The 26,360-nt window shown below is 42.3% G+C and overlaps 1 protein-coding gene across 1 annotated transcript in view; it reads right to left on the bottom strand.

The window, feature by feature from the left end:
- FREM2 (FRAS1 related extracellular matrix 2) overlaps nt 1–16,616 on the bottom strand; it is a 377,463-nt gene extending 360,847 nt beyond the window's left edge. Inside the window, exons 1-2 of the mRNA XM_070409236.1 lie at nt 11,201–16,616; nt 1,020–1,109 (exon numbers count right to left, since the gene is read on the bottom strand). Coding sequence (XP_070265337.1) covers nt 1,020–1,109; nt 11,201–16,379 — 5,269 coding nt within the window. The 5' untranslated portion in view covers nt 16,380–16,616. The remainder of the gene's footprint in view (nt 1–1,019; nt 1,110–11,200) is intronic.
- Nucleotides 16,617–26,360: the final 9,744 nt, after the last annotated feature.

Genomic DNA, 26,360 nt, shown 5'->3' with positions numbered 1-26,360 from the left:
TATTTTAAATAAATGTTACTTATGTTTCAAAACATGTGAAGGGTAAGCATGTAACCTTTTTGAGATAGATGACATAATAGCATGCCATTTTAAAAACATCACATGGAAACAGATGAATCAATCTGAATTATTTCTTTTCTCCCTCTCTTTTCTCTCTTACACATATTACCTCACTTCTTGTGTCCTGTTCATACAATACACATTTTTCCTGATGTTCTATTGCTTCTCTTAAGAGCATGTGAGAACAGAAACATCCTTTTAAATCAACCTGGAAGCAGCCTTTTTCTCTCCTCGTCAACAGGGTTAGGAAGAGAACTGAAAAGAGTCTGAGCAGAAGTCAAAGCTTTGAAGGAGAAATGACAATAATATTGCAAAGGAGGCTTAGATTACAGGTCATATCCTATTCTCTACAGTGTCCTTCAGAAGTCACCAAGGAAAATTTTATCTAGACTAAGTCACAAAATCCCCCAAATAAGAAAGTTATCAGATATACTGAGATTGGTGAGATTTAAACACATTTATTTAGCACTGATTCTTTGGTGAAAGCAACATATTTTCCACCAGCACTAATCCACACAGTACCCTTGTGCAAATTAGAAAAAGATAACTTGTTCTAATTTGTACATGAGTAGACATACCCTGTTAGGAACACTCAGATAAGCAAATGGCTTGTAAGTGGAGCTGGGCTAAATTCCAATATCCTCTTGTCACCTCAAGCAGGCAGCCTCATACAGAGCATAATCTGAACAACTGAAAATAGAAATCCTATTTATACAGATATTTCTTTTTAGTGCTTTATAAATCATAAAACAAAAATAACATAATTAGAACATTTATCTAAAATTATTGCAGAGTAGCACTGTATCAGATTGAGAATATAATATAGCAAATACAAAATTTATTTAGTATAAAATCAGTGAGCATAAAATAATACTTGATACAGATTCCTTGTAATATCGAAGAGCTACCAATGAAAATCACTCTCCTTGTTTATACTAAAAGGAGAGTGAAATACTTACCACCATCTTCAACTGTAAATTGGAATATATCACTTGTGGCATTAGCCCCTTCTCTTAAAACATAGCATATTTTCATGTCATCAATGTCAGCTAGAAAATAATCAAAGAACAAGATGATTAATCACTAGGGAAAAATTGATGACTTATGAAATCCTATTGGCTGTAACTATCCCCATCCCCTTCTTTTCCTAAGGGAAACAATGCTATCTTATTTCTGGATTTCAGCTGTCCCATAGAAATCTGATCCCTTATACAGAGTATAAGAATTAGGTTATAATAATAGCAAGGTGTTGCCCCTCTCAATAGCATTTGCATGTTCATGACCAAAGAAGTCACTGCCTAAATATGGACTGTCAGGCTCCATGACAGGTAGAAAGAAAGATATTTGGAAGCATGGCAGATCTCCTGGCACTACTGAAATCACACCCATTATCTCCCTATAGGACTGGCCCTAAGAGGAAAGAGGTTACCCTGCCCTCCCTCAAGCTAACTTTCTTACCACTTGTAGTTTAGCAGACTTCTTGCTTTAAGCAGTCCAAATTTTGAAAGAAAAAAAAATCAGAATATTTTTAAGATCTCAGATTGAAATAACTAACATGAGAGAACATAAAATAAAATAATCTAATAATATCTAAAAACTTTATTCACGGAAAAAAATTATTCTGTCTCAGAAATGCTCTTTCTGTTGCTTCCTTCATTAGCTATCAAATTCCCTGGCATAATTTGTTTTTAATATTGACTAACATACAATTCTTACAATTTATTCATTCATTTTACCAGTTCTTCTCCTTAATGATGCAACACAGAAAACAATAAAACAAATACTCTGTTCTGTGATACTTAAAATAAACCGTTATTTGATTGACTTTAAGCAGTAAGTAGTTATTTCCAAGGCTGTGTAAAATCAAGAACATAGCTAAAAATTTCATCAACAATGATATGTAATATTTATTTGTCTCATGTATTCTCTATGGTTTTTCCATCTCTTAAGAACTCTACTAAGAGTAGGATCCAAGATGGCAGAATAGGTGGAAGCTATACTCATCTCTTCCCAGGACTAAACTGGAATTACAACTAAATTATAGAACAATCATCCTGAATAACCAACTGCACAGTAGCTAAAGAGAAGTCTTATAACCATAAATTTACAGAGGAAGCCACATTGAGACTGGTGGAAAAGGCAGAGATACAAAAAGGGCTGACCCTGCTCCCACGGGTGGTGGCTTAAGTTTTGAACGGATATCTCAGCTGTGGAAGTTCCCCCCGAGGAGCATAGAGTCTAAACTCCAAACCAGACTCTCCAGCCTAGAGCAACAGAGTCACCAACATCAGGCTATGAAAAGTAACAGGGTTTCTGTTCACCAGGGAGAAACGGCTAGAGGCACAGGAATCCTCTTAAAGGGCCAATGCACAAAATTTTATTTGTAGCCACTCACCCTGGGCTCTGGTGGATGGAGGTCAGAGAGAACTAGAGTTGCATGAAGAGAGTCTGGGGTTTGTGGCTTTGGGAGGGACCTGAAGGGACAGCCACCAAAATCCCTGTGCTGAGTCATTCTCCCATACCATAGATGTCATCTTTTGTAAGTGAAACATTCTGTTCTGTATGGCATCAGCCTAGGGCAGTGGTCGGCAAACTCATTAGTCAACAGAGCCAAATATCAACAGTACAACCATTGAAATTTCTTTTGAGAGCCAAATTTTTTAAACTTAAACTATATAGGTAGGTACATTGTTATTAACTTAATTAGGGTACTCCTAAGCTGGCCTTTGCTAAAAACGTCCTCAATCTGATTGAGGTACGTTCACTGAGGTCAACCCCTTTCAACTCTCCCATCCACACTCATCTTGTATACTTGTTTCATCTATCTCCTTTCGTTCATCCTCTCTATATGTCCACCCCCCACTTCTTCTGATGCCACTTCTTCAAAATAGACTTGCCCAGGCCGAAAATTGACTTCTGCACATGGGCCATGAAGTTTCAATCGCACTGTATGTGCGCGCCCACATGTGGTATTTTGTGGAAGAGCCACCCTAAAGGGGCCAAAGAGCTGCATGTGGCTCGTGAGCCACGGTTTGCCAACCACTGGCCTAGGGGAAGGCAATAGCCCCACACTCTGAACTTCCTCTCACCCCACCCTGCGGATGTTACACCCTGCTGATGAGTATAGCCAGAGGCTCTTTCAGTGACTGAGCCTAACAGGTGGACTGCAGGTGGAGGCAGAAAGAGGCTGAACTCTGGGTGCCTTGGGACTTTTGCTGACCTGCCCTCAAGCCTGGTGCTGGTAAAAGCCAGCCTTGGTGCACATCTTGGTCCTTCCCCTGTGTACCCAGCCACAGAAGAGGCAGTCACAAACTGTGGTTTGCTGTTAGCTCCAAACAGGTTTCCTGAGGCCAATCACAGGCAGCATCTGACAGTGGCCTGCAACCGAGTGCCTCCCAAGAGGCCCAGAACCAACACACCTAGTGGTCAGCTTCAAACAAAAACAGAGAAGGTTCCAATAAGCTTCACAAGTAGCATATACAAAGGGCACTAAACCCTGCTGAGGTGAATGAAGCTATGTGGAGTCAGCACCTGCACAGCAGCTTACACGCCATGGCCAAGGTTGAGCTTCACAGTCAGCTAGCCTGAAAGTCAATCCCACACACAAATGGGCCAATAGCAATCAATATTAAATTATAATAGGAGGGCCTATATAACCTACACAAGGGACATTCCCAGAGAACCCAGTTCAGGTGATGAAAGAGACTGCACCACTGGACCCAACAGGACACCTACTACATCAGGGCATCCCAAGAAGACTGGAAGTCAAATCAGATCTATCTAATACATAGAAACACACACAAAGAGGCAGCCAAAATGAGGAGACAAAGAAACAGGCCCCAAATGAAAGAACAGAAGAAATCTCCATAGAAAGAGCTAAATGAATGGAGACAAGCAATTTATCAGATATAGAGTTCAAAGAAATGATTATAAAAAGGATATAGAAACAATAGTAAAGGTCAGAAATGAAGAATATGATATATAAAATGAAGAATACTAGTACACTGGGAGGAATAAATAGTTTTTTTGGATAAAGCAGAGGATCAAAGCAGCTTTCTGGAAGACAAGGTAGAATAAATGCCCAATCAGAATAGCAAAAGAAAGAATTTTTTTAAAAAGTATAGGTTAAGAGACCTTTTGGACAACATGAAACAACAACATCCACATCATAGGGGTATCAGAAGGAGAAGAGAGAGCAATGATCAAGAACACTTGAAGAAATAATGACCAAACACTTCCCTAACCTGGTGAAGGCAAAAGACACACAGTTCAGGTAGTGCAAAGAGTCCCAAATAAGAAGGGCCTAACCAGGCTCACACCAAGACATATCATAATTAAAATGTCAAAGATAAAAGACAAAGAGGGAATCTTAAAAGCCACATGAAAAAGGCAGTTACCTAAAGGGAACTCCCATAAGACTATCAGCTGATTTATCAACAGAAATGTTTCAGACCAGAAGGGACTGACATGAAATATTCAAAGTGATGAAAAGCAACAACCTACAACCAAGGCTACTTTAGCTAGCAAGGCTATCATTTAAAATAGTAGCAATAAAGAGCCTCTCCAACAAGACAAAGTAAAAGAGTTTGTTACCACCAAACCAGTATTACAAGAAATGTAAAAGGGCCATTCTTGGACATTTCTTGTATCAATATTCTTTTTTGATACATCTATCAGGGAAGAGGAACAAAAGAAAAGTAAACCAATGGGACTACAGCAAACTAAGAAGTTTTTGCAGAGCAAAAGAAACAATCAACAAAATGAAAAGAAAACCCACTAAGTTAAAAAACATGTTCACCAATACATCTGATAAGAAGTTAACATCCAAAATTTATAAAGAACTTATAAAACTCAATACCAAAAAACAAACAATCCAATTAAAAATGGGCAAAGGACCTGAATACATATTTCTCCAAAGAGGACATACAGATTGGTCCTTAGACTATGAAAAGATGCTCAACCTCACTAATAATAAGAGGAATGCAAGTTAAAACCACAACAAGATATCCTCTCATATGTAGAAGAATGGCTATCATCAATAAATCAACAACCAACAAGTATAGGCAAGGATGTAGAGAAAAAGGAATGCTTGTGCACTGTTGATGGGAATGAAGATTGGTACAGCCACTGTGGGGAGCAGTATGGAGGTGCCTCAAGAAATTAAAAATAGAACTGCCTTATAACCAAGTGATTCTACATCTGGGAATTTATCCGGAGACAACCAAAACACGAATTTTAAAGAATATATGCACCCCTGTGTTCATTGCAGCATCCTATCCTATATAATAAAAGCCTAATATGCAAATTGACCAACTGGTGGAACGACCGGTCACTATGACGTGCACTGACCACCAGGGGGCAGATGCTCAATGCAGGAGCTTCCCTGAGCCCTCAAGTCCCAGGCCGGCCAAGGCGGGTGCCAGTGGGGGCTCCCTGATCACCCCGCCGGTCGCCCCACATATCAGCCCTGATCGTCAACCAGGCCTAGGGACCTTACCCATGCACAAATTTCATACATCGGGCCTCTAGTCCTATCTAATAATAGAGAAACATGGTAATTAGCCGTACCTCCGCTACCCTTCCCATTGGCTAATCAGGGTGATATGCAAATTAACTGCCAACCAAGATGGTGGCCAGCAGCCAGGCAGCTTGAAGCGAACAGGAGGCTTGCTTGCTCCAGTGATGAAGGAAGCCAACGTTCCCCACCTGTCTTGCCGGCCTCTGAGCTTCTCTCTAAGAAACATTGTTACAAATATAGGAGCTAAACAAAACCCCAGAAACGTGCTTTCAGCCAGCCGGGCCTCAGAGCTGGAGTTGAAACAGTGTTTCGATTATAGAACCCAAACAAACCAGATACCTGCTTTCAGCCGTCAGAGCTGGAGCGAGCAAGACCAAAACAATGTTACAATTATAGAACCCAAACAAACCCTAGATTCCTGCTTTCAGCAGCTGAGGTCTCACAGCTAAAGCCGGCTCTCAGCTCCAGTGACAGCCATAGAAGGTAAATAAATTCCAGAATTAAAAAAGAAAAAAGGAGAGTGGGAGCTTCAGTCGCCCACCAGCCTGAAAACGGCCCTCAGCCCCTCACCCAGACTGGCCAGGCACCCCAGTGGGGGCCCCCAACCTGAAGGGGGTGTGACCAGTGGCAAACAGCCATCATCCCTTCATCCAGGCTGGCCAGGCACCCAAGCAGGACCCCCATCCTGATCCAGGACACCCTTCAGGGCAAACCAGCCGGCCCCCACCCGTTCACCAGGCCTCTATCCTATATAGTAAAAGGGTAATATGCCTCCCAGAACTGGGATTAGTGGAGCTGCGAGGCCTGCCAGCACCGAGATCAGCGGAGCCGCGAGGCCTCCTGGCCCCTGGAGCAGCATGACAGGGGGCAGCGCCCAAACCCTGATCGCCCTGGGGCTCTGTGTGTGACAGGGGGCGGGGCCAAAACCTCCCTATCCACCCTGCTCTGTTCCTGACAGGGGAAGGCGCCCCAACCCCCTGATCGGCCCTGCTCTGTGCCTGATAGCAGGAGCTCCCCAACCCCCTGATCACTCTGCGGCTCTGTGTGTGACAGGGTGTGGCGCCCCAACCCCCTGATCGGCCCTGCTCTGTGTGTGACAGGGTAGAGCCGCAACCTCCCCATCAGCCCTGCCCTAAGTGTTACAGCAGCGGCGCTCCAACCCCCTGATGGGCCCTGCTCTGTGGGTGACAGGGGATGGTGCCCCAACCCCCTGATCCGCCCTGCCCTGAGTGTGACAGGGGGGAGCTCCCCAACTCCCTGATCAGCCCTGCTCTGTGTGTGACAGGGTATGGTGCGCCAACCCCCCTGATGGGCCCTGCTCTGTGCGTGACATGGGGCAGCGCCCCAACCCCCTGATCGGCCTTGCTCTGTGCATGACAGGGGGTGGCGCCGCAACCTCCCCATGGACCCTGCCTTGAGTGTGACAGGGGGCGGCGCCCCAACCCCCCAATTGGCACTGCCCTGAGCGTGACGGGGGGTGGCATCACAACCTCCCAATTCGCCCTGCTCTGTGCATGACAGGGGGCAGCACCCCAACTCCCCAATCGGCCCTTCTCTGAGCCTGTCCAGGGGCTGCACCTAGGGATTGGGCCTGTCCTCTGCCAACCGGGAGCGGGCCTAAGCCAGCAGGTCATTATCTCCCGAGGGGTCCCAGACTCTGAGAGGGCACAAGTGGGGCTGAGGGACACCCCCCCCCCCCCAGCCAGTGCACAAATTTTTGTGCACGGGGCCTCTAGTTATTTATAATAGCCAAGACTTGGAAGAGGCCCAAGTGTTGATCAGTAGATGGGAGGATAAAGAAGCTATGGTACATTTACACAATGGAATACTACTCAGCTGTAAAAGACAAAGAAATTCATTCTTGTGATGGCATGGATGGACCTGGAGAGCATTATGCTAAGGGGAATAAGCCAATCAGAGAAAGACAAATACCATATAATTTCACTCATATGTAGATCTAATGAACTAACAAGCAAAATAGAGACAGACTCATGGATAGAGAGCAAGCTGACACCTGTCTGGGGTGGTGGTTGGGTTAGTGAGGGATGACCAAATGACTGAACAGCAGGCTGCATGGGGCGACCAGGCTGGCAAGGGGGCTGTGAGGGGTGACCAGGCCGGCAGGGGGGGGTGCAGTTGGGGGCAACCAGGCCAGCAGGGGGGGCAGTTGGGGGCAACCAGGCCAGCAGGGGGGGTCAGTTGGGGGAGACCAGGCCAGCAGGGGGGGCAGTAAGAGGTGACCAGGCTGGTGGAGGGGGGGAAATTAGGGGTGACCAGGCCAGCAGGGGGGTGCAGTTGGGGGTGACCAGGCCGGCGGGGGGCGCAGTAAGGGGTGACCAGGCCAACGGGGGTGGGGGGCAGTTAGGAGTGACCAGGCTGGCAGGGAGGGGGCAGTTGGGGGTGACCTGGCCAGCAGCGGAAGGCAGTTAGGGGCGACCAAACCGGCATGCAGAGGCAGTGAGGGGCAATCAGGCCAGCAGCAGGAGGGGGGGGGGCAGTTAGGGGCAATTAGGAGCGATTAGGAGCCAAGCGGTCCAGGATTGTGAGAGGGATGTCTGACTGTCGGTTTAGGCCCGATCCCGGCAGTTGGACATCCCCGAGGGGTCTAGGATTGGAGAGAGTGCAGGCTGGGCTGAAGGAACCCTCCCTCCCGTGCACAAATTTCATGCATCGGGCCTCTAGTTAGGAAAATAAAAACCTAGAAGCCAAAATGTAATCTTCTTTAAGCAAACATCTAACAATTAACTAGATTTTTTTTTCTAAATATTAAATATGTATTGAATGTATTTCAGCATATCCACACAACCATTCCATGGGTTTTAAAAAATTCTAAGTTCATTAACATGGCTGAAACTATACCCTAGTTCAAACACTCAGGGGAAATTTCTAAAAATGATTTATAGATGAGGTCTCACAAGAAAAAAAAAATCCAGGTATTTGAGAAAAGTGATTTTGACCTAGAGTTGAGGGAGCAGGGTCATCTTAGCAGAGAGGTAAAGTTTAAAATAACTAAATAATTTCCATAATTTGTCTAATTCCACTTTGTTAACTTTTTCTAATAATAAAATTTAATATATTTTATAATTAATTAGTTTTTCTCCTAGCAATCATTTCATCAGTCAATTTAGGAATAACTTTCTCTGGCCGTGCGTGCTAAATTAATTTAATTTACTGCATTGAAAACCAATCAAAATATATTTTAGCTTATGCCTTCATAATAACAAAAGGAAAACAAATAAAGAGATTGCATAGTCCTCACTCTAAGCACTTCTTTCATTTCCCCTACTAGAAGAGCAGCCATGGTAGCTCTATGATAGATGTTTACTCATTTATCTAATCCCCATAAATATCTGCTATGAGCCAAACTCCAGTCTCAACTTGTTCAAATGAGTGCTGTATTATTAAATACCAATAATTTTTCTTACCAATATTTGAGTTTTTATTGGGTTGTGACAATTTATTTTTAAAAAGAAATCTTAGAAATTTACCTTTACTTTTTATAATAAATTTACTACTACTCTTCATTTACATATGACCATGGTGAGTCCAAGTTAGTGAGTGCAACACCTGTAATGAAATAGCACATTTGCCTGTCTTCATCCTAAAATTTCTTTTAAAAAAATCTTTAACATTGGAATCCTTTATCTGGCCAGACAAGTGATTTGAAGTAACATTTTTCTATCCTCCAATATATAGGATGGGCAAAAGTAAGTTTATATTTGTGAGTGCATGGAACATAGAGTTTATTCTTATATTATTACTTATTTATTAAATATTATTATTTATATTATTTGTCTTATTATTATTATTGTTATTATTTTGTATCCTTACTTATGATTTATCTTTTAGGTAATGATGGCTGGTAATTTAACCAACAACCAGCGAAAGTGGATACTTAAACCTACTTTTGCCTAAGCCTGTATTCCTTTCATCCTCTTCACTCACATGAAAACAAACCAATCTAACATAGCATGGCATCTCTATCCTCAGAAAGCCTTCACACACAAGTTTCCTGCTGATCTGGCATGACACTTGTCACTCTGAGGTTTTCCTGTCCCTGCGGGCCCGAGGATATATTCAGGCTTTCAGCCAAGAATCAGAAGGTTGGAGTGTAGGACTATTTGCCAGCATCTAAATCAGAGAAACAGTTCACTTTAGCACTACACTTTGTGACATCTTTGTTTATTAAAGCATTGGTTATCTAAGAGCACAACACTATTGCATGAAAAGAATACCCCCACTGGGATGTCCTAGGGTTAAACTCCATCTCTACCCAGACAGCCCACATAGGATAGATCAAGTTTGCATTCTGACATGGTGAGATTTTTATGAAATCAACCCAAAGCCCTTTGTAGTGAAAATCACAGGTTCTATAGAGCAGAGCCCTAACTCCCAAGCCAGCAAACTGAACTGGCTTCTCCCTTCATTCCCTGAGTAACTTTGCTTAGGTCACCTGCCCTTCCTGTCTGAGATTATGTCTGCACACACAAAAAATTAGGTTAGAAAAATACTTTAGCCTCAAGAATGCAAATGAATGTAGATGCAACCAGTGTTTGTTATTGAGTTTGAAACAGGGCAGAGAAAAGTTTTGAAATTAAAAAAATAATTTTTGCCTGGTCAATGTGGCTCAGTCATTGAGTGTCAACCCATGAAACAAGAGGTCCCTGGTTCAATTCTGGGTCAGGGCACATGCCCAGGTTGTAGGTTTGATCCCTAGTAGGGGACATGCAGGAAGCAGCCAATTGGTGTTTCTCCCTCATGGATGTTTCAATCTCTCTATACCTCTCCCTTACTCTCTAAAAATTCAATAAAAACATATTTTAAAATAACAATAATAATTTTCTCCTTATACTATTACTTTTATTAACATATCTTCAAGTTCTTAGTAATGAAGTGGATGCATATTTTGGTGACAGAAATACTGTCTTCTTATACATCATGTCTTCTTATACTCTCTTACTTTGTATATACCATAGTAACATGCCTTGTACATATTTTTATAAATCTAGATAGATGTTTACTTCTTATGTCTTTGGACAGGTATTTGTCTTGAAATATTAAAACTATAAAATCTACAAAGTATAAATACAAAATTTTAGTTACAAAGTTTCTACCAACTATAATAGTATTATAACAATGCTCTAAAACTTAATCAAAGCAATATATATTTGTAGGCTCTATTTGATAATAATAATCTGAATACACAATTTAGAAAGCACATCTCTCTGTGGTGTTAAAGTGCTTCATAAACTATTTGCAGCATATAAATCAGGCTGCTCCGGAGACAGTTGTGTGGCAAATGGCACAGAGCTGAAAAGCTTGCTTCGATTTTAATTCACCAAAGTCTGGCTCCTGTTCTGGCAGCAACCCTTGCTGCTATATAAAAAAATATCAATACTCTCTCTAGTGAAGGTCACTGCAGTGGGACACATGGCAAGAAAGGAGCTGTTCTGCCAGGAAAGAAGGTCCCTGAATTCTCCCTTTCCCTTTATGTCCCTTTCCTTCTTTCTCTTAGAATATCATTTAAGCCTCTACTTAATAATGTTTACAGTGACAGCCATATCCTCAGGAAATAAGACCTAAAATGCCCAATGGTTATAAAGAAAGAAAAATGAACCATACCTTGTGTGAACTGAGTGACACTGTGGTTGCCTTTGCCCAAGTTGAGGAGATATCCATGTCGAGGGAGCTCTGTAACAATAAACCTAAGAGAAAAACACAGGCTGTCTCTGTCCTCAGCTTTTAATATTTTGTTTGTGATCATGAATCCCAAGTGGCCAGTGGCCAGAGTGCGAAGTGTAGAAGCTCCTTTGTTCACTGCAATGTGGGGGACACTATTGTCAACAGCTAAGACCTGGATCTTCATCACTTGGGGTCTTCTTGTTTCAAATACTGTATCAGGAAAAACATAGAACTCTGTATGGGAGCCATCAGTTACTGTGAAGGAGAAGCTGTCTTCACTTGACTCAGTGCCATCATGCCTATAGCTGATTAAGTTTTCATTTAAGTCTTGCTTAGTAAAAACCATGGCAGGCCTGGTATTGTTAAGTACGAGTTGACCATGAACAGGCATCTGGGTGACAGTGAATTTTAGGAGTTTATCAGGAGTATCTCTGTCTTCAACAGTGAGTTCAAAGGGAGTGATCAGCTTGTTTTCACCTTCACTGACAATCAGGTTATGGATGGTGACAATTGGCTTTTTGTTGTCCACATCACTAATGGAGATACGGAATGTCCGGAAGACAGGGTTATGCCCATCAGTGACTTGAAACTCAAAACTGTCCATCTTCACCTCATCATCAGCTGTGTGTATGTAGTAGATTTTGTTTCCAGCCAGTTGAAGCTGAGTGAAAGATGTGATAGACACTCCAGGTTGATCTGTGCATTCTAAGAGACCTCTCAGGGGAGCCTTGGTGATGGTAAACACTAAGTTTTCATCAGGACTGTTCAAATCACTAGTGCTTAAGAGGTCTGTTGTGAGGATGACTTTACCACCTTCTTTCAAGGACACTCCCTTACTTATCACATCAGGGAAGACAATGTCAATGCTGCCAATAGATACATAAAAATAGCAATCTATGAGGGTATTTGTTCCATCAGTCACATCAAATTTAATTAGGTCCTGAATGCTGTCTTGCCCAGAATGGACATATTGAATTAAGTTCCTGTCCACTTCATCCTGGGTAAAATTCATGCCCAGTGTGATATTTTCAAAGGCATGCATAGGTTTTTGTCTCTGTAATAATCCATGTTCTGGCCCATAACGAATTATATAAACCAACGATTTGTCTTCAGAATCTAAATCAGTTGCCATTAATATTTTATTGTTCATAATTTTGGTTTCCCCAACTTCTATTTCTAATCCCCTATTAATGGCCATTCTGGGGGTCTCATCATCAACAGGGATAACCATAATGAGAACTGTCTTTTCCACAGAGTGCTTACCATCTGTTAGTTTAATCACAAAACTATCTTCCTGGGTCTCAGAGTCATCATGCTCATAAATAATGCTGGAACTCTCTATGATCTGGTCCAAGGTAAAGCTTTTGACCAAAACTGTGCTGTTTATCAGCTGGTTCATGATGCGACCATGAGTAGGAAATTGGGTAAGAGTGAAAGTTAAATCATCCAGGGGAATGTCAGCATCAGCAGCATTGAGGATGGGCGTATCAATCACCAGACTCATGCCTTCCATCACCATAAATTCTCTCATAAATATTTCTGGCTGTTCATCATTGGTGGGAATGATAACAATAGAGAAAAAATGTCTTTCTGAAAAGTTAATGCCATCAGAACAACGAAATATAAATCTATCTTCCACAGGTTCCACTCCTTTATGTATGCTCTGGACATAGTTAATATGATCATGCCTGAGATCTTTCAGTGTGAAGGCACTTATGGCAATCCCTGCTCTTGATTTTTCAGAGCCTGGTGCTGGAGAAATATTTTCAACGTAACCTGAGGTAGGCTGAATAACTATAGTGCACAGGATGTCGTCATTTAGGGAATCAATATCTTCAGCACTTATATGCATTGAGGTTATGACACTTTTATCACCTTCCATTACTATAAACTGTTCACCTACAGAAATTTCTGGGGCCTGGTTGTCAATAGGAAGGATGGTCACCCACACAGTAACTCTTTGGATAGTACTGCCACTTATTCTCCATTTTTGAGACATAGCTGACAGACTCAGGTTAAAAGAGTCCTCTTTGGGCAATAGGCCTATCTCACCACTGGTATGGGCATAGACAACAGAGCCCTCCAGGATGTCCCTTTGAGTAAACTTCTCTGCTGGAACTCCATTGACCAGGATTTCTCCATATAAGGGCGGATCTTCCAAGAGGAATGTCAACATTAAATCATCAGTGTCTTCATCAGTCCCCTTGATAACATTGGCAGTGATTTCAGTAGCCCCATTCTCTAAAACATCTAGGTAGGACCCCAGAGTGCCAGCAGGAAGGCTCAGCATGGGCACCTCATCATCCACTGGTTGGACATTCACTCTGAGCGTTATGGGCACCACATGGTGTCTGTCACTGACTTCCAAGGAGCAGTTATCAGTAAGGGAGTCATCCCCACTATGGTCATAGGAAATCCGACCCTGTTTTATGTCCTCCAGATGGAAAACCCCACCTACAGGTAGTATCTGTCCAGACACCCTTATGTGACCATGTTTGGGCGCCTGTGTTAGAGTAAAAGAGATGTGGGCTACATCAGTGTCTATATCATTCACATGCAACTCAGACTCACTCAGGATGTGGTGTCCTTTCTCCTTAGTAGTAAAGCCAGTGTTGAGGATCTCAGGTGGCTGGTTGTCCTCTGGCTGCAAGTAAAGGGTGAAGATGCCTGAAGCTACATTCCCAGCTCGGTCCTCCACCTGGAACTGGAACTGGGCCACTCGGGCAGCCACTCCCAGTTCTTGATCTGGAGGTCTGTAAGCAATTTTATGGTGATTGATCTGGGCTTGGGTAAAATGGGCCACCACGATAGAAGGGTTGTCAGTCAGGACCAAGGTTCCTAATGGGGCTGGTGAGTGGTTTTTATCTGTGTCCATTGGAGGCTGAGTCACTGTGTAATGTAGTTCTCGGTCATCTGTGTCCAGGTCAGTGTATTGCAGCCACTTCTTCCTCAGCGGTGTAAGCTTGGATTCTTGCACCACCATCCGAAGGGGACAGCCACTGCCCAACTCTGGAGGGAGGCGATCCACAGGATGAATGCGGATCACAAACTTCTGTAGCCCAGATTGATTAGGGGGGTCATGGTTATCCTGAACTCGAAATGTGAACTGATCCATCACTGGTCCAGGATTATGGAGCCCAGAGTGCATATAGAACAGCCTCCCCTTTATTATGTCCTGCTGCCGCCACTTTGTCACTATTTTCTCATAAAATGTTCCTTGTTTCTTCCAAGGACTTCCAATAAGCTGCTCCACCTCTTGTGGAGGATGAGGTTGGCGGATAATCAGATGGCCTGTAGTTGAGGGAGACTCCAGCACAAAAAGCAGCAGAGAGTCATCTGAGTCTATGTCAGTTGCACTGAGAGCAAAGGGTTGTATGGGCATTGTTTCACCCTCTGCTAGTGTCAGCCCTGTGTTGGCACTGAGGACTGGTGGCTGGTCATCCACAGGCACTAAGGTGATAGGGAATAGGAATTGCACCTGGTGCCTGTGTCCTCCATCTACCATTCGAAGCACCAGGTTGTCACTCAGTGAGCCATCTTTGTCATCATGGTGGTAGACCACCTGACCAGCTGTTAGCTGAGCTACTGTAAAGGCCTTAGTGACAGGGTTAGCACTGGAGCCAACCAGAAGGATGAGGTGACCATGTTGGAGCCCAGCCACCACCTCTAGCTGCACTGCCTCTAGGTCATCTTCATCGCTGATGACCAAGTTTTGTGGTCCACTGCCTGTAGGGCCGGTGAGGGGCCGAGACTGGCCCTCATAGAGAATGAGACCAGTGTTGCGGGTAACCACCGGAGCCAGTGTATTCATGGGCTTCACCACCACCATGAAGGCAAAGGGATCTGAGGCTGCTCCTTCTGGGTCTACTACCTCCAGCTCAAATTCAAAGGGACGTTCCTGGTCAGAGTCTTCAGAGGGTGGCTGGTAGGCAATCTTCAGGAGGCGCAGATCTCTCTGAGTAAAGGAGGAGAGTGGCAGGTTGCGATCATCAGTGCTTACCAGGTAGCCCTGGCCAGGCTGAAATGGGGAGGTGAGGTTGAAGATCAACAAGTCAGGGGTAGATTCAGCATCCTCAGCTGCCAACATGTCTGGGGTGAGGGCGGTCAGTACAAACTGGTCCACCTCCATCATCATCATGGCCACAAAACTGGGCTTGGGGGCAGTGTTCTCAACCCCTCCTCGGACTCTCACCAGCATCTGGAAGTGCTCGCGTTTCAAAGCAGGGCTGCCCACAGGAGCCCCTCGCAAGTGCAGCTCCACCACCATGGGCACCCAGTCTCTGTTTGGTGAGCGACTGGAGGCTGTGTGACGGTAGCACACACCTAGCTCCTGAAAAGCTTTGCAATCCATCAGGAGAGGCTCCTGGGTATCCCCCTCGCTGGCTAGTCCTGGGACCTGTGGGTAGTGTAGGAGTTCCCCATAGCGAGGCAGCGTGCCCAAGCCAGACAGGATGCCCACACGACACTCCTCTGTCTCAGACTGGTAGGTGAACTCCAAGCTCTGCGCGTCCAGAGCATTGCTGGTCCCCAGCAGCTCCTCCACGACCAGAGGCAAGTTCCGAGTCACAACTTCCAGCTGAGTAAAGACCACAACCACCTCCAGCACCAAGGGAAGCACTGCAGTCCCTCCCTGCGCGTCATAGCGCAGCTGCAGCGGAATGCGATCTCGCGAGGGGCTGCGCGCACCCAGGTGAGAGTAGCTCACCTCTCTAGGACCGAAGTCGCAGGGGAAGCGCTTGGGATTCAGGCGGCCAGGCCGCTGGGCCAGAGCGTCGTTGTCTAGTACGGTCACCGTGCAATGGTCCCCCGGCTGCACCTGCAGCACCAGGTCCTGCAGTGGATCCAGCCAGACCTCACGGCCAAAAGGTACCCGGAGCCCACGGTTCGCCATTACTATAGCCTCCTCGGCGGGGACCCCTGCAACCCCCGGGAGACCTGAGGACAGCAACACCCGGCCGGGGGCATCGGGCTGTGCTGGAAGGCAGCTTACCAGTGGCAGGAGAAGCAGCAGCAGCAGCAGCAGGGTCCGTGGCGGAGGCCGAGGCATTGGCTGAAAACTGGTGGCTTTGGCTACCCGGCGTGCGTGGGAGGCTATCCTGGGGTTCCTGAATAAGTGCATGGTCCAGGTGTTAGTGCTCTAACAGGTAAGTCCGAAAGCGCGCAGTCAGTCTCTGGGCAGGGAGCAATAGACCCCTTCGGAAAGTGCCAGGAACTCCGCGCGCTGCGTGGGGGTCCTGCTTGTAGCCGAGGCTGGGCCAGAAGGATGAGAAAATTGCTTGGCGCGCTCTGGCCTGGAACTGCAGCGGGGGAGGATAAGTCCTCCAGGCCTCGCGGCTCAGTCGCGGGAACTAAGTCTCTCCACTCCTCCTTCCCTGGTCCCAGGACCTAGCTTGAGCTTTAAGGGAAATCCCTCCCCCTTGTACCCCCTCATCCCAGTCCTTCTTGTAGGCCAATCCTAGGTCCCGGAGGAGGCCCAGAGTCTAGGGTTGGATAGTGATTTCTGCCAATCAGCTCCTAGGGACGGAGGCGGGCAAAGCGCTGGGAGGGGAGGAGAGAGAAGATTCAACAAGTTTTCTTTCAAGTGAAGGACCTGGAGCTGCCTGCCCTGCCCTCCTCTCTCTCCAATAGGGCAGCTGAGCTCAGCTCCGGGCGGCTGCCCATTGGGCTAGATTCACTTCAAGTACCTGCGGCCCAGGATTACCCATGTTAGCTCCCATCCCCCAAATTCAATGGAATTCCGCGCAGGGATGGTTATTTCTCACGGAAACTTGCAAACCCGTGAGAAAAGTTATAGCAATGCCGCTTGAGTTTGAATCGAAACCCAGGATGGCTTGCAGTTTGGGGGGTGGGCTGTGGGGTAGGGGGTGGGGATCTGAAGCATATTTGCAAAAGAACAGCTGAAACTAAAAGCCAATGCTAGAATTAGTTGAACTTCCCCCTTCGCCCCAGTCCTCCCCCCACCCCCACCCACTACTGTCTCCTCATAAATTAAAATAAACATAGCCCTTAGGTTGGTGAATTTTTAATAAGTCCCTCCTTTGCAAACAAAGTTCACAGAGTAAAAGTAAAAAAAGATATTTAGAATGCGCGAGAAACACAGTTTGATCAGAATCGGGAGGCTAGAACTAAAGTGTAAATTTTAGGGAATGTAGCCCCAAGCTCTTCCGAAGCCATAGCTATTGTAACTGTCATTAGAGAGGTTCCAGATGTCCTCACAGCAATTAGACCAAGTGCAAACTAAACCCACTTGTCAGCCTCACGTTTCTTTGCCTGCCAAGGGAACTGATAAATATCCCAAGGGTAAACTAAAATAGGTTAGCTCTCATTCAGTTAGCCAGTTTTGAAATCAGAGCTTGAGCTCTAACTGCCCCCTTGTGTTTGTCTGGTTTTAGGAAGATATAGATTTCCTTACTGGGAGGTTTTCTAACTACCCTCCACTTGCCCATCCCCCACGCCCCAAATCCTCACAATGAAAACCCAACCATTTTCAGATCAGTTCCTTGAGCAGTCTTGCTTATACTAACCAAAATGTTTCATATAGAATGATGTTCTTTTCTCCCCAATAATAATAATCAGATTATTAATTGAAATATAGAATTGGAATAATGGTCATTCTGCCCTTTTCCTGCTTAAATATATTTTACACTTGGGAAAGAAAGCAGTATAAAAAACTGTTATGCCCTTTAAAATTTCAGTCTAAGTTGAAGATATAGGGTGCATATGTGGGCATATTTCAGTAAGAAGCATTTATCTTTTTAACCCTTTTGTGACTTTAGCCTGAGTTCCTCCAATCTGGGATTTTGATCACCTCCTGACACATTGAGTGCTATTTTCCAGGCCACAGCACAATCTTTGTACATAAGTATTGTTGGAAGGTGTCAGATTCTGCTCCAGGAAGCACCCCTGGGCAGTGTGTGTCCCTAGGGTCAAGAGATGGAAAGTTCTGAAATCTTTCAGATGAGAGAGAGAGAGAGAGATCAAAAAAGCACTCATCCAAACAAATAATATTTAGCTCATTAAATTAATACTGTTTATTCTCTATATTTTATACTTTTGGGGAGCTATTAACTTCCCTTACAATGGATGAATACATTTCAAAATTTAGTACAAAATGAACATTTAGGAACATAGAAAGTTTGTGGCCAGTATTTTCAACATACAAGAAAATCCCCATCTAACTGTTCACCAATTTTCAATTTGCTTTGGCATTATTATTTTTTTTATTATGCTTCTTTATTATTGCATACAGAATTCAAATTGCAGTGACAAGGAAAAGTCTATTATTTCCTTTTCACCAATAAGACAAGTAGGAAGATGCTAAGTGAAATAGAACATCAATCTCACAATATGGTTCTTTATATATTATATTTCAAATTCTAGTTATGTGCTTTGATTGAAAAATGTCAAATGAAAAAAGTGGCCCTTATTTAGGCCTTGTGACTCTGGGTATGTTCTGGCCAGAACCAGGCAAACAGACTGACCCCTAATGCTTCCCAAGTAGCTCCAGGGTTTTCTTTTCTTTTAAAGTCTAACTCTGTTTCACTTTCAAGCAGTGACAAATAAGATCAGCATTTGAAGTACGGTAGTATGTCTAAAGGGCAGAGTTTAGTATTTTGTTTCATGGTAAAAGAATTTATTTTTAAGGAAATTAGCCTGCCTTGATTGAAGTGATAGAGTGAACCTTAGGGCTTATTATTGGGGGCGGGGGGGGGGGGGGGGGAGGGTGGAGTAAATAAATGTTTTAGTTCTTTTTTTATCAACATAGAAGGTAACACATACTGTTATTTACTTAAATATATGTTGCATTATGATTATTGATAAAATATCAAAATATTAAATTCTCCTCTAAAGGAAATATTATTGATGATGATGATCTTTCTTTTGGATAAATATACCAGTGTTAAAAGTTTCTATACTTAAATTAGAAAGAAAATATTATTTTACAGCCAATATTCTCAATATCATAAGAGGTAAAATAAATTGACAAACTTGTAATTTATTAAAAGTCTCAGCATAAATCTTCAGTTTTTACTTTCTTAAGCCTTTTAACACTTCCTGAATATACTCTGGGCAAAATATCCTTTCAAATGAATTCTTAAATTTGTTTAGCATATGATAAACATACCAAAATGTCTCCTCAAATCAACTTAAAGCTAAAACTTTTAACTTAAAGTTTAAACTTGAATGATTTGTGACCTAAGATTTTGCTTCCTAAAATAAAAATGTTGTTTCCTAAAATAAAAGAAGAATGCAATGAGTTTACGATGCAGGCAAGACATTCAGTTAGAAACTGGATGGCAGGTCTGGGACTCTACAGTCAGACTGGAACTAAAGATACATTTGGTTAAATTTTGAATGTTACAGTGTCATTACAGAATTTCACTTTTTCTTATGTTCCTCTGTTAGCTCATAAAACCAATAGAGGAGATTGCCTCATAGGCACCTTAAAAATACTTACAGGTGAATGATCAAAGTTTTATACCAAGCATCTTCTTTTAAATTTATCTTTATTGTTGAAAGTATTACAGATGTCCCCTTTGTTTGTTTGTTTGTGAGTCTGTTTCCCCATTGATCCCCTCCATCTGGTACCCATCCCTGCCAGGCCTTTACTACTCTATTGCCTATGTCCATGGGTTATGCATATATGCATATCAGTTCCCAGCACCCTTGCCCCCAAGCATCCTATATAATAAAAACCTAATATGCTAAGTGTCTGGTTGTCCAGTTGTCCATTCAACCAAAGGGTAATATGCTAATGATATGCTAAGGTCGCTCAGCCACTCACTATGACATGCACCAGGGGGCAGACGCTCCAACTGGTAGGTTAGCTTGCTGCTAGGGTCCAGCCAATTGGGACTGAGTGAGATGTGCCAGACACGCCCTGGAGCCCTCCACGATCCCTCCCCAGCTGGCCAACCTCCGCATTCCTTCCTGGCCCCAATAGTGCACCAGTGGGGTCCGTTGGCCTGGCCTGCACCCTCTCGCAATCCGGGTCCGAGAGCCAGTTTTGGCCCGATCCCGCAGGCCAGGTCAAGGGACCCCACTGGTGCATGAATTTGTGCACCAGGACTCTCGTCTTTAATAGTTCTCAACACAATTTTATTCTCTGATAGCTTCAAAACCATAGCTTGACTATAAACACCAAACTCACTGATTTCACAGTAGTGCTAAAGGACTAATTGACCAAGAGCAGGGTTCCAGCCTTGAATCTGACATCCACTAACTATGTGACTTGCAGTAATTCTCTTTGTTTTGCAACTACAATCTCCTTAACTACAAACCAAGAAACTCAGACTTCATGAACAAATTCCCCTTTGATTCCCCTGTGGTTTTGGTGTTTGATGCCATAAGACCAAATTTATGGTTAGGCTAACATTATGCTTCCCGATATTCTTTGGTCAGAGGCAGTAGTTCTCACGCTTGCCAAAAAAAATCTAACCCTGTTAATAAAAAATGTGTAACTACTACAAGGTCAGAGCTCATGCCTATGGATCAAGTGCTGCTTTTTAAAAAATATATGGAAAAACATTTGCATTCATTGATATGGACAGCTTACATTAACAACATTAAGAAAATATTTTTAACCAAACGAAAATTAAAAACCTAGCAATATAAAATAAAATTAAATTCTCTATAAGGATAAGTGCATTTTCAAGATGAATCTATTATTAGGTGATACACATAGTATCACAGACACCTAGATTTTACAAAGTTATGTTTAGATGGGCATCTGTTATGGGGAAGAAGAGAAAACACTGGATTAGGAGCCAGTTATTTTGAAGCAGACTTCCTACTTGCCTGCTTAAAGCTACAAGTCCCTGTCTCTAAAATTATGATTAGAAAACAGTAGAAAAGATGAAAATATTGCCTCAACCACCCTCATGAAGTTATTGAAAAGATAAAACGTGTACACACACACACACATACACACTGAGTTGCCAGATTATTATGACCACCTGACATTTGTAGGCAAATTAGCCATACACTGTATCGTATGGGATATGGAAGCTGAAGGCCTGTTCGAACACCTTCGCTGTCTGCAGTTACTGAGATAAAACATCTCCAATTCACACAGGAACACAAGGATTGGATAGTTGAGCATTGGAAAAAAGTCATGTGGTCCAATGAATCACGTTTCCAGTTGCATCATGCAGATGGCAGAGTGAGAATTTGGCAGAAACAGCATGAAAGCATGCACCCCACATGCATGAGTACAACCCTTCAAGCTGGTGGAGGCAGTGTTATGGTTTGGGGCATGTTTTCCTGGCATGATTTGGGCCCTTTAATTCGTGTGGAACAACGTCTGAATAGCACAACATACCTAAGTATTGTTGCTGACCAACATCATCCTATCATGTTGATGGCTTATCCCAATGGAGATGGCTTCTTCCAACAAGACAATGCGCCATGCCATGGTGCTCATATTGTGCAGGAGTGGTTTCAAAAACATGAGGGAGACTTTACCTTGCTTAGGTGGCCCCCACAATCACCAGATCTCAATCCAATTGAGCATTTGTGGGATGAAGTTAAAAGAGCCATCAGGCAGCTGGTTCCACAACCATCAAATCTCACAGAACTGGACAGTGCTATTCATCAGGCATGGTGTCAGATTCCTCTCATCACCTTTCAACATCTCGTGGAGTCAATGCCAAGAAGAATCACCACAGTATTGAAGGCAAAAGGTAGCCCAATGAAGTACTGATGGGGTGGTCATAATAATCTGGCCACTCAGTGTGTATCTCCTTTTTTTTGTAGTACCAATCTCCCTCAATAGCAATACCTCTTCAAACTATGCATACATCTCTCTCTTTCTGAATCATCTATATATACTATTTCAACTTTCTCACCAGATTTATAAACCTTCTATGGGTTTACTTTTACCATACAAGTTACCTTGACCATCATTCTCCTCACTCTCTGCAATCAGTCATTAAATTGGAGAGAATCTATCTCCAGAATGTCTTTCACAACTATCCTCTGTTTCCATTGCTGTCATCATCCTAGTTCAGTTCACCATTATTTTTTCATTTAGATTTCTTCAAATCCTAGTTCCATTATGGTTGCATTTCTCAACCCATACTTGCTCTAAATGTGAAAAAAGACCCTTTTTTTTAACATAGCATGTTGATAAATTTTTTTCTGGCCTCCCTTTGCCTATCAGTAGAAAAACACTCTCTTCATCTTTATATCTTATGCTATACATTGTTTTAGGATTGAACTTGCTGTCTTGCTTCTAAATTTTTGTTCATTTAACTTTTTTGCCTTGACTTTTTAGTTCACCATGCTTCTTCTATCTGCAATGTTCTCCCTATATGCCCATGGGAATCAATCAGAAATTTAAGAACTATAAAAACTTTATAGACCATTTACTATAACTTCCTCATGTCACAGGTGAATTAAGGAGTTTGAGACCTAAGAGTGGAGCTTGAAAGAAAAAATGATTCCTGACTCCAACTGCAAGGCCCATGTCTATATCCTACATTAAGTTCCAATTCAATTTTTAAGGGTGATGTCAAATATTTTTCCCCATGGACTCTATTCATCTATTCACCTTAGTTCAAATTATGCATCTGTTGAATCTTTCACTCTACCCTCTTCCTCCTGCATCTTACACTTTTGCTTGTATTTCTCTTATGAGATGCTTGTATTTCTCTTATGAGAGCACTCTTACTATAGCAGTGTTATAGTAATCTGTTGTTCTCATGCCCTTCACTATTCTGAAAGCATTTTGAGCACACATCCTGCATGTTGTTCATCCCTTACCTCCATAAAGATCTTAATAAACACTCATTACATGAAACTAGATCACATTTTTATCCTTTCCTACAGAATTTCCCTGGAAACAACTCAGCCAGATTTCACAACAGCTTTGCAAGGTAGCCAGTTATAATACTGCATTTTCTTAGTAGTAAATAACAGAAACTGACTTTGACTGAATTAAACAAAAAGGAAATGAAGAGATATTGTATAGCTCCCATAATTTCTGGAAAAGTGGTACCATAAGACTTAGAAATGTGAACATGAACCAAAGAGCCTAAGCTTACAGAAACAAAGCTTCTCTTTAGTAATGGTCTGGTGGGCATGACACTGCAACCACTGCTGGACACTGGACTCTCCACTATGGCCAACACCGGTGGGAGTCAGCAGCCCTGCAACCTCTGCCTTTGCTGCTCTTGGACTTGGGATATGACTGAAGCCACTGACCAAATGAATTCTCTCTCTGTCACGGTAAATTCAAAGCTCCAGACAGAACTGGATTATCCAAATTTAAATCATGGACCCACACCCTAGCTGCCAAGGGCACAGGAAAAGTATTTGTCTAGCTTTTTTGACTTCTTGGTATTGAGTGACTAGTTTACAACTAATAGAAGAATGAAGTTCACATTATTTGAACTCCATGAGGGAGCCAAATATAATCACTGTTCAGCATAGCAGATTAAGTAGCAATATAATCATTTTATATTTGAGAAAACAGATACGCAGCAGGGTTCAGTGATTTTTTTTCAAGTTCATAAAATTATTAACAAAACCAGAATTAAATAAACTAGGTCAAATAAATTTAAATCAAATAAATTAGAATTCAAGTAGAGTAGTTCAGTTTGCTGTTTCTTTTACATTCTGAAATATGTTTTTTGTGTGTGTGTTTTTGTTGGTTTTTGTTTGTTTGTTTGTTTTTTACTTTAAAAAACATTTGGCAGCCCAGCCAGTGTGGCTCCGTGGTTGAGCATCAACCTATGAACCAGGAGGTCAGGGTTCGATACCCTGTCAGGACATATGCCTGGGTTGCAAACTCGATCCCCAGTGTGGGGTGTGCAGGAAGCAACCTATCAATGATTCTCTCTCATCATTGATGTTTCTATCTCTCTCTCCCTCTCCCTTTCTCTCTGAAACTCATATATATATATATATATATATATATATATATATATATATACACACACATTTGGCAAACTCTTCTGATTTTTTTTTTTTTTTTTTTTTTTTGCATAGGGTTACTGAGCACTGCAAAGAGGGAGAAGTGGTTGATGACAGCCTTATCTTCTGATAAGCTTTGATAATGAGAATTACTGAATGTACACTCTTGGGAACCTATTCAATCCACACAGTTGTGAAAATCCTTCTTGCTGAGGAAAGGGAAAAAATGGAGAAGGAAAGGGAGTAATGCCAAGTCACTGTGGCTGCAGAAACCTGAGCTGAGCCAACTATAAGAAGTAAGTGTGGCCCAAGATTCGGCATAAAAGCCTAGACTTGACAACTTTTAATATAGTTTCCCAAAATATTTGGCTGTGTCTGTTAGGATCTTTTTTTAAAGCCAGTGATCTTGGGCATTAATATCAGTGGATTTTTCACCTGTAAGTCTTCAAACAGAATGAAGTATAATTTAAACACAGCTTAAACAAGAGACTACCACTCAGCTGAACCTAGAAAACTTAAACAAAGAACAAGTAAGAGAAAAAGCTTTTCTCTTACTGGGATTTAAATTTTAATAAATTTATTATGTAATGACTTATATAGGTTTCTTACAGCAATCCTATTTTTTTGACTTTTGTTAATAGGCTTCTATTGAAGTACTTATGGTGTCCTTGGGATATACAATGTGAGATTGAACAAAAGCCCCTTCTTCTTTTAATTAGGTAGCCAAAGTAATGTTTTGGGAACAGCCATACTTATTCTTTCTAATGCCTCAAGATTCCTGCATGTAAACATCTTTCTGGCCGTATATTTGACTTCCAGTGTGGATGGATGTTTTTTGTAAAAATATGAAATTAAGCTAGTCTTAACTCAGAAAAAAAAAAGTTTACATCGTTTACTTTCCATTACCTGCAATCAACCATGGTCTGAAAACATTAAATGGAAAATTCCAGATATAAACAATTCATAAGTTTTAGGTTGTATGCTATTCTGAGTAGCATGATGAAATCTCATACCATTCCTGTCTGGAATGTGAATCATCCCTTTGTCTGACAAGAGGGAGAAGAAGGGAGGAGAAGGGAGAGAGAGAGGTCATATCAATAACTTTTATTATGGTGTGGTGTTATAATGGTCCTATTTTATTACTAGTTATTGTTGTTAAACTCTTACTGTGCCTAATGCCTAATTTATAAATTAAACTTTATTATAAGTATTGTAGATATATATGATTAGGACCAAATATAGTAAATACTATGGGGTTTTTACTGTTGACAGTTTCAGGCATCCACTGTGGATCTTGGAATGTATCTCCTGTGAATAAGGGTGGACTTTTATCTAGAAACATATTGCTTTCATATATATATATTGATATAGGTATATGATATTATAGAAGATTATGTTTTTTGCCTTAGGCTATGGTAGAATATCTGACTCTAACTGCTTACTGTTTGTGTTCACCAGAGCTTGTAGCCTACTGTGGGGACTCTGACCAGAGTACACCGGATGTTGAAGTGTTAAAGGCCCATTTGCCATATGCATGTGCAAAGGCAATGACACAGCATTTTTTCTGTATGCACTGCATAGGTGCACCTTTATAGTATGTAACTAGTTCATATAACACTGATGTCACTATTTGACAAGAAGCCTTTTTTGCCTGGGTTGGTATAAAATGCCCTACTGAACAGCCAGTGGCAGGCTGCTTTGGCTGGCTGCTATGTATACAATGGCTGCTTTGTCTGCAATAAAGCATGTCCTATATACCTGCAGCTGTTCATGTCTTCTTCCAATTCCCAGCATCCAAAGAGGTCCCGTCCCTCGCAGAAGGGCTCAAACCCAACAACTACAATACTCACAGTATTATTGTGTTCCCAGACATGTTTCTGTGGGTCCTTAAAAATAATGTCTTAGCTGCTGAATCTGTTGTGTTGGCCCATGACTGTGGGAAATATATTGAAGGAATAATAGAAATACATGCATACATATATAATATAAACATATATAGTATATGTCATAAAATATTTAAATATTTATAAAATATATCTTATTTTATATAGTATTAATATTATGTCATTTGGGAGATAATATTATATAGGGGAAAACTAGGCTATTAAAATAAATAATTAATGCCTCCAAATAAAAATATTATGACTATGGTTTCTTCTTTTTTTTACACAGTGAAAGAATTTTG

Source organism: Myotis yumanensis, unplaced genomic scaffold, assembly GCF_028538775.1.
Source record: "Myotis yumanensis isolate MYYU_CA2020_CCGP unplaced genomic scaffold, mMyoYum1.0.hap1 SCAF_3, whole genome shotgun sequence".
Taxonomy (NCBI): Eukaryota; Metazoa; Chordata; class Mammalia; order Chiroptera; family Vespertilionidae; genus Myotis; species Myotis yumanensis.
Note: the sequence above shows the minus strand (reverse complement) of the source record. Positions and strands in the feature narration are given on the sequence as shown.